This window comes from Octopus sinensis, linkage group LG1, assembly GCF_006345805.1.
Source record: "Octopus sinensis linkage group LG1, ASM634580v1, whole genome shotgun sequence".
NCBI lineage: Eukaryota > Metazoa > Mollusca > Cephalopoda > Octopoda > Octopodidae > Octopus > Octopus sinensis.
The window spans coordinates 98399355-98409348 of NC_042997.1; the positions used below are offsets into that span (position 1 = coordinate 98399355).

Consider the following 9994-nt stretch of genomic DNA (forward strand, 5'->3'; position numbering starts at 1 on the left):
ACAGTAAATCGAAATTCCATATATACTATCTGTAATTCTGTATTGACTCAAACGGAAAAAATGTATCGCTCAAGCAGGACTTCAGTTTGAATTATATTCATGATGTTTCATATTTAGACGCTTTTATTAAATTCATTCAGTTGTTAAACATAAAGAAAGTTTGGATTTAAATGGTTTTGATTTACTGTCCCGTGAATTTTGGCCAACCCTGTGTAATAAGTTACGAAATCATATACCATTATACAGAAACGCGTTTTCATAACTTCATGAGATTATGGTAGTGTATGTGTAGCATTACTCAGATTATCCTTTTTTTTAATCTTTATTACGATACGCACACACAACACACGTATATATATACATACCTTCATAAAACTGACACTTACGAATCCAGTTTTAAATAAATATCTTTTGTTTCAGGAGGAATAACTCATAATACAATGATTAATGTTCTGGTGCACTAATATATTTAAGGTTTGCATGATGGAGAGGTTCTTCTGTATAGAATATCTATCTCATTTGATTCTCGATTTCTTTTAGTATAATAAGGGGCACAAACTGTGGAACCCCAAGTCATTTTGAATTTTGGGGGATTAGCTTTGATGATTGCAACATTACAGTATTTATTGGGATGCCTCCATCCTGCATAATTACCGTCCGATGTCGTTTGATGAACAGCAGTCAGAGATTCTGTAGCATCAATAAGTGTCATATTTTGAGAATTTGCAAAAGCGATCAACCAATTATCATATCTACTACGTCCAATGACGAAATCAAAGATTTGATTCCAGGGAAAGTGTCGATTTGTAATAAAATAATCTATTGCTATGCCTCTCATTAATATTCCGCTTTCAGCTATCTTTCGAATATTATAAGAATTCACAATGTATGTACTATTTGTAAATTTAACGTTTGTCCTTTGACCAACTATTAGTATAGGTCTATTTTGTGGTAACTTTTTCTTAATAGATTTCAGCGTATTGATAAGACTCTCATCGAAAAGAATGTCAGCATTTGCATAGCCATAGAAGTCGTGATCAGTAAAAGACGCAAGTACTTCAAGAATCATCGCTTTTAAAACTGGTATTTGACCGCAGGCAACTTTTGTAACATTCCGTATCCTCCAATTTTTTCTTAAATACGTATCCAGCCGGCTGCTACTTACATTATCCGTGGGTATTGCTGGTCTAAATAATACAGGTTGCAATAATAATGGCCAACTTCCCCATATTCGGGCTGTATTTTCATAAATTGCAAGTTTTTCTGGTGATAAGTTCCACGTTGTGATAAGGACTAATAAAAACTTGGTTTCTCGCAACTGATTAACCAGGATTCTCTGTCTGTGTAATAGGCGCTCTTTTAAGTGTTTGTCTATCAAAAGTATCCCCGCAAACAAGAAGATTGTGATAATACCCATAATAAGATATTTTTTTCGAAGCGACATGCCCATCTGAAATAAAAATAAAGCAACTTGATATTATATTGATTGATTAATTGGATCTTTTCTGTTTGGCTTAATTTTTTTAAATTTTAAAATTATGTGAAAATTTTCAGATTTGATGTATTAATGTAATTTTTCTTATAGAAATAAAATCATTATTTTATATATTTTTTAAATAAATATTGTTTAACACTATTTGCTTATTTATTTAACTATTATCGTTAACCTAAAGATTGATTATAATTTTAAATCGAATTTGTTTCAATTGATGTAAACTTAATTGTAATTCGAATTTAATTGTAGCCATGAAACGTACATAGTTTTTTTTACTTATTATATATTGATCATTCATTTTTATACTTTTTGAGAGCTAGTTATAGTTTTATAAAAATGTATATTTGTTATTTATGTTTTGATCTTTGTCTATCACTGTTTGAGTTTGCATAATAGTGGTTTTATCTCTAATTTGTATTTTATATATTTATATTGTAAAATTTAGTTTAATACTAAATTGAATTTTTCCCTGTAAGTTTGATGTTATACTCCCTATATTATTATTATTATATATATACATATATATATATATATATATATATATATATATATATTATATATATATATATATATATACATATATATATATATAATATATATATATATATACAGCAATAAGAAAATGGAGGGGATCAAGAGATGGTATTCATCAAATTTAGACATTATAGTATGTCTATTTATTAAACAAAACCCACTTATAACAATATAACAATATACATACATGTATGACATATTATGCTTTACATATATAATATATAAAAATACCAGTAATTATTAAAATATATAACGTAGAGCATAAAAAGTAGGATAGTCTCTTACGGCTGTTTCAGTCAAGAGATCATAGTACCCCACTTTACTTCCAGTCCTTCAATTAACTGAATTATTTCGTAGATAAGATTAAGGTACTTGAGTGTGTCTCTGGGCTTCGTCGGAGAGTTTAGAAGGTTCATAAGATTAAGTTATAAATACAAATACATACATATAAACACATTTTTACATATACATGCATATACACAAATATGGATAAACACACATATGTATATGTATATGCATACAGAGTAATCAATTATTATTATTATTATTATTATTATTATTATTATTATTATTAGGTGTATTATATTATTCTTATTAAATAAAGTATAAACAGAGGAAGGAGGAAGTTATCAAAAAGAGAAATAATAGTGGAATTTAAAATAACTGTATCTTAAGATTATTGTAGTTATGTAGGATTGAAATAAGTATATGAGGAATACATACATACATACATACATACATACATACACACACACAAACGCACACACACACATACATATATATATATATATATATATATATATATATACGTATATATATACATATATATATTTACGTATAAACATACCCATAAGTACATAGATATAACATGTTTTGAGAAGGGAGGATTATTGCAGTAGTTCATATTTTTCTTTTTATATAATTATAGTAATTATACATAAACATGTATATATTCATATAAACATATAAACATGCGATATGTTTTCTATTGAGGGCTTTAGACAAAGGTCCACTATAAGTGGGTTATAGTTTATATTAATACCTGTATTATTAGTTCGTACTAAAAGTGATAAATTTCCGGGTATTAATCAAGATACTTTATTTTCCGTTATTTTTTGTTTATCGAGTAACTGAAATCCTGCGGGAAGTGGGGAGGGAATTATGGTCAGTCCCGTAATCTAATTGGTCATCTATTGTTTCTAAAGACCATGACTTTGTTATGGTTGGTTAATGGATAACCGATAACATAAACACAAAATTAGGCAAATATATATATAAAATGTGTGTAAATAAAAAAAAAACATAATGTGGATGAGTTTATATATATATATACAAACACATATATACATAGACATACACACATACACACACACATATATATATTAGAATTTTAGGTTAAAGTCGTATTACTAAGGGGATATTGTTTTAATATACTGCATATGAAAGATAAGTTATTACAAATTTATTTTAAAACCCCTATATAATATTACATGTATCTGTTTAATTAGGGGAACCATTTATATATTTACTAAATCATACGGGTAATAAATTGTTAAAATATTATGTTGGAAGTTCTTAAGACCAAATTCAAACAAGGGACAATATACCAAAAGTGACTGTAAAAGTTGTTTCACTAAGTTGTTGTTTATCGCTAAAATAATGCTTAAAACGTACTCTCCTATAAAGTGCATTAATTGAAATTCTCCATGCAACAGTGCTTAGTTACTAAATTAATGAACCAACTCAATACATAATATATTCTCTTTTATATATATTATATATTCTCTTTTAATGAACCAATTCAATATATATCCTTAAATATTTTCTACATATTATTACATTGTTGTTATTTATCGCTAAAATTATGTTTAAAATCTATTTCTATCTGACAAGAGGCCTCAAATGCAAGACTCCATGTAATAGTGTTAAGTCCCTTAATTAATAAAACCATTAGTCATTCAGTCTATTTATTTAGTTAATTACTTTTAATGTTACATTTAAGCGGTATGATGGTGGTGGTTTTTGTTTTAGTTATAAATAGAATGAAGGAAGACAGCTCTGGTTTATTGATGTCTAATTATGAAAATAATATTCTCAAAAATTTAGGTCCATTATTCAATCAATCAATCAATTTATCAATCAGGCAATTAATCAATCAATCAATTTATTGGTTTTGTAATGAGGTTGCATATCAATGTCTGTATCTATCAACATAAACATGCACATACAATACATACACAGATGCATATATATATATATATATATAAAACCATATATTTACACACACACACCACACACACACACACACACACACACATATATATATATATATATATATATATATATATATATATATATACACATATAATACATACATACATACATAGACATGTATATACCCACACATACATGAAGGTACCAGCAGAAAACATAAACATATACATTTCTACCTAAACTCATATATGTGTGTGCATACATAAATATATATATATTCACAATTGCGTGTACAATGATATCTCTATACATACTACCTAAACGTACATACATGTGTGTGCATACATAAATATATATATACACGAGTGTGTACATAAATATACATATATACACACATATCCACATATATAAATACAAAAGTAGCAGTAATAGTAATATATACTTACAGATACATATATGTATATAATTATAGCTAACTTAATATATACCTTCTTATATATATATGCATAATTATCATACATTATATAATACAATATAGTATAGCAACAATAAGAACTCGAATAATAATAATAATAATAATAATAATAATAATAATAATAATAATAATAATAATAATAATAATAATAATAATAATAATAATAATAATAATATAATAATAATAATAATAGTAATAATAATAATAATGAGACCTATTATTATTATTATTATTATTATTATTATTATTATTATTATTATTATTATTATTATGTTAGTAGGGATGTTTTAATACTAGGCTATAGTGGTATTTGGAAAAGGTATGTCCAATCTTATGAAGACAGAAATCGTTGCGCTCTTTTAGGCTGTTAGTAAGCGGAATTTTAATCTCAATTATAAAAATTTCATTCATACAAAAGGCTTTTCTATTTTTAGTATTATATGCAGGTGCTGATATTAATATTTTCCATTTTAAATTATTGTTAATTCCCCCATCCTTAATTCCCATATGTAGCTACTTAACCCTGTAGAATTTCTATTTCTGTTTCTAAATGTATAGTTATTATAATTCTCTGTTTCATATTGTTTTTCTTATTGTCGCACCCACATATACCTTGCCGTCATATTGTGTACTTACTATACATTGATATACTACCTCCTTTCTAATGCAGTTATTAAATACACAATTACTACTTATTCTACAATCACATGTTCTGTGTGGCTGTGTAGGGTTTATGTTATTGGTGTTGGAAGTTATTATTATTGTTATTATTATTGAGTGAGAGAGCAGTTCATGCCATCAAAGTGACACTGGGGTAAAATATACGAAGCCCAATATACCCTTCATGACTACCCGTCTGATAAAGGTACACCAGGCACATGCATCACAACCATATGTGCGCGACATGGTGATCTCATATCAAGATAAACAGCACATGACCTTGCAGGTGGGGCCCAGTTAGAATTTTCTTCAGGTTGAGTAGCCCATCCCACTCAAACGGTCCCTGAATAAGGGTTGTTTAAGGATGTTGAAAAAACCACCCATGTTTCCAGAGGTGAATTATTCAAACCCCAAAGAATCCCTCTCAACACATGGCTATGATGCTCCCCCACTACTTCTGCTCGTGATCAGAGATGCACATATCGTCAGCCACTAAGGGACATGCTCAACTGGTTAAGGTCAAGCAACTGACAAGCAAATCTGTGGTATTGAGCAGAATATTTGCTGTAGCCCATCTTTTATACCAAGACAAAACAATGTACATGATAACACTTCCAATCAGTTAAGATCAGAAGCCATGAGAGCCACTGCCTGGTACTGCATCAGGGCTATTATTATTATTATTATCATTATTATTATTAGTAGTAGTAGTTCTGTGGCTATTGTTGCTCACAATAATGTTATTATTGCTTATATTATTATGATCAATAATGTTAGTATTATTACTATAATTATTTACACTTCCGTTGTTGCTGTTATCATTATTATTATTATTGTTGCTGTTGTTGTTGTTGTTATTATTATTATTATTATTATTATTATTATTATTATTATAGTTGTTATTATTGTAATTATCATTTATGTTGGTATTACTTCTGTTATCTTTTCTACTTAGATAGGTGTCCAGTTTTCTATTGTTAATTGAGATGATGGTAGCTAGGTTATGTGTTAGAATATATCCTATTCTTATTGTCATGTTATGGGTTATCTCCCAATATTTGTATTTTCTTTTTGTAAAATGTTTGTTAGTTAAACTAAAAATTGGTTTTACTGTTATTATTGACTTGCATAGCGAAAGGTATTATTAGCCATAAAGTATCCATTTCGTTATATCCCTTATTGGGGTTATTTAGATTCTTTGTAAGTTCTCTGTGATCATTCTTATTTTCCTTTTTATATTTAATAATATTATGTTTGTAATAATTTTTTCTATTATTATTAGTAGTAATGATATTATTATTGTTATTATTATTATTATTATTATTATTATTATTATTATTATTATTATTTATTATTATTATTTTTGTTGTTGTTGTTGTTGTTGTTGCTGTTGTTGTTATTATTATTATTATTGATGTTGTTGTTGTTATGTTCTTTATTACTATTATTATTTTTTATGGGTTGTCTTATCGCATTTTAAATATTTCTTTATTATTATTATTGTTATTTTTATATTTATCTTTGGTATAGTTATATTTGTCTAAATTTTGTGTGTTGGGGTAGTTACACTATCCTGGTTATTATAGTTAAGATTATAGGGAAGGTATTTAATTTTACCTTTATACCCTGCATTTGTTAATGCTATATTGTATTTTCCTTATGTTTATTAAATATCTCTTCATTAGAGGAGAGGTTTGAAATTATTTTTCTTACATTTAGTAGTAGGGCTTTTTTCTATTTGCGAGGGATGGTTACTAGAATTAGTTATATATCTTAAAGTAGAGTTTTCTTTTATATAAGGGTCATGGAGTCCGGTATTTATGTTACAATTTGCATCTAAATAGCTCATAGAATAGTTTTGTTTTCTATAATTATGGATAGGCCATACCTATTAAAGAATTCATGCAAACGCTTAAAACAAACAGATGTATTAGTATAACGCTCAGGAATAGAAAAATGCTTTTACGTTTAGAGCCTACGCTCTTCTACAGAAAAGGACACAGAAAATGAGAGAAACAAGGAGAGAAAAAATGTGTGTAGTGGCTAACGATCTATCAATTCTCCTTGTGTATATATATAAGGAGAATTCACAAAAAAAAAGCAAAAGACGAAGACAAGTTGTGAAGACAACAAGCAGATGCATTAGTTTAATGCTCGGGAAGTGAAAAAGTATTTAACGTTTCGAGCCTACGCTCTTCTACAGAAAGGAACACAGAAAGAAACAAGGAGAGAAAATAAAGAGAATGTGTAGTGGCTAGTGATCTGTCATGGTGAATACCGGACAGAAGGGTCACACAGGAGAGCTAGGAGGAAGGAGAGATAGCAAAGATGCGCGTACGTGTGTATAAGAGAGTGTATGTACGTGTGGAAGAGGGCTGATGACCTTGAAGTGTGCGTGTGTATGTGTAGGTGTGAAGATGTGGGGCTGGGAAGTGGTCAGTGCCAGTGTGTGTGTGGTGGTGTGATGGTGTGATGGGTAGTTGTGTGTGGGGTGGTGTGGTGGTGTTGGGAGGTGAAGGAGGCGAGAGCGGGACAGCAAGGGTGGTATGTGGGTTAGGATGAGGGTGGGGTAGAGGTGGGGTATGTGGGTAGGTAGATCTGGGGTATTTGGGAGTGGGTATAAGGGATGTGGTGGGGTGGGGGCGGGATGTAAAGGATAGCGAAGGTGGGATTGGAATGAGTAGGGGTGGGGTTCCGAGGGAGGGGTGACGATGATGGGGAGGGAGAAGGTGGGTAGGAGTGAAGAGGAGAGAAATGGGGAGTAGGAATGAAGATAAGTAGGAGTCGGAGCAAGAGAGGTGAGAAGGGCGGGAGAAAGTAGGTATGACGAGAGAGAGTTGAGGGGAGAATGTTAGATGAAAAGGAGAGGAAAGTTGAGCCCATGTGGGGAAAAGGAGCGTAAAGTCATGAGTACGATTTCCTGTAGCGCGCTGTGTTTTTCAGCAAGGTACTCTACTTCCCCTTGCTGCATTCCACTCACCTGGTAAAAATGAGTTGTAGCTACAATGAGTTGTAGCTGTAGCTGTAAACAGGAACCTCGTTGTCGTAACCGATGGTGTGCCATTTTTAAAGAAAGAGTGAAAGCAAAAGAAATGTTCCATATCTTAAGGAGTGTTCACAGCGGATTTCGTTACATCGTCGTTTTGTACGGGCATTTGGTGGTAACCTCGGGTGAGGTCGAACTTCGAGAAAACAGAACACCCGGATAGCTCGGCTGAGGAGTCCTGTATGTATGCAATGTGGGAGCGATCGAGTGTTGTATCTTCGTTGAGACGGCGATAATCTCCGCAAGGTCGAGAACCTCCGTTGGCTTTCGGTGCCACATGTGGGGATGACGACCAGAAACTGCTTGATCGGCGAACTATGTCTAACGTCTCAATATAGTCAAACTCGGCATTGTGTGTGTATGTGTGCATGTCTTTGTGTGTGTTCTCCCCCACTATCGCTTAACAATCGGTGTTTGTGTATTTACGACCCGGTAACTAAGCAATTCGGCAAAAGACACCGATAGAATAAGTACTAGGCGAAACAAAGAATAAGTACAAGAAAACAACCTTCAACTTTGCTATCCCGATGGTCTGGAGAGAGCCACGAATCCATGTAAATGATTTTTATTTTTGTCTAAAAAATATAACAGGTTTCAATGCCTCTTGTAGAAAAATATTCAAATATGCTAACCTTTCATCAGCTATGAGATCTCTCAGACGATCTCCCTGTACATCAGATGAAGAAATGCTTTCAGGGGAAGATTCTGCCAAGCCGATCTCTTCTGAAAACAATGTCTCTTCTTATTCAGGAGCAAGTGGCAATGAACCCCACTGGATCACGCAGGAAGACCTGAATGCTCTTACGTATCTACCTAAGCAGCGGTCAGAGCTCCTAGCATCCCGGCTTAAGTAGTGGGACCTGGTCAAGGCAGATGTAAGGATCCCCAGTTTCAGGAAACGGAACCCGGACTTTGCTTGTGCTACTGCACAAATGTATCTGACTTGCTCACCTTCTTTGGTTTATCACACAATTCTTTTCATAGACTCTTCCAAGCGAAGTCTGAAGGCTGTACCCCTTCACAATGGGAATAAATACCTCAGCTTTCCTATTGCCTGCTTAGTCCATTTGAAGGAGTCATACGACAATATGGAACTTCTTTTGGAAGCTGTCAAGTACAACCAGTACCAGTGGAGTCACTGCGAGACCTCAAAGTCATTGGGCTCCTTATAGGTATGTAAGCGGGCTTCACAAATTACTGTTGCTTTCTCTGTCTCTGTGTCCAAGCAATAAAAGCAGAAGGAGTGGGGACCTAGGAGCACTTCCTTTTCTTCATATCAAGCTTGGTTTAATGAAGAATTTCGTGATGGCCATGGACAAAAATGGCGTTGCCTTCCAACATTTGTGCACTCTGCTCCCACCTCTGTTCTGCTTAGCTCAAAGAGGACATTTTCATTGGACCTGAGATCCGAGAGGTACTGAAGGATAAGAACCTTGAGGTGCTTCTTACCTTAAAGAAACTGAGAGCATGGGAAGCATTTATATCAGTTTGCCATGGCTTTCTTTGTAATACACGAGTACCAGATTACCAACAGTGTATCTAGAAGTTGTAACAGTCTAATGAAGATATG

At 32.0% G+C, this 9994-nt stretch overlaps 1 protein-coding gene across 2 annotated transcripts in view; it reads right to left on the bottom strand.

Annotated features, from left to right (window-relative positions):
- Positions 1–303: 303 nt before the first annotated feature.
- Positions 304–9994, bottom strand: part of LOC115218909 — a 14065-nt gene continuing 4374 nt past the window's right edge. Inside the window, exons 1-2 of one of the 2 annotated variants that reach the window (XM_029788911.2) lie at positions 8359–8457; positions 304–1450 (exon numbers count right to left, since the gene is read on the bottom strand). In XM_029788911.2, coding sequence (XP_029644771.1) covers positions 470–1450; positions 8359–8442 — 1065 coding nt within the window. In that variant the 5' untranslated portion in view covers positions 8443–8457 and the 3' untranslated portion in view covers positions 304–469. Of the gene's footprint in view, positions 1451–8358; positions 8458–9994 lie in introns of those variants that run through there. The other variant, XM_029788920.2, reaches the window with a different exon arrangement.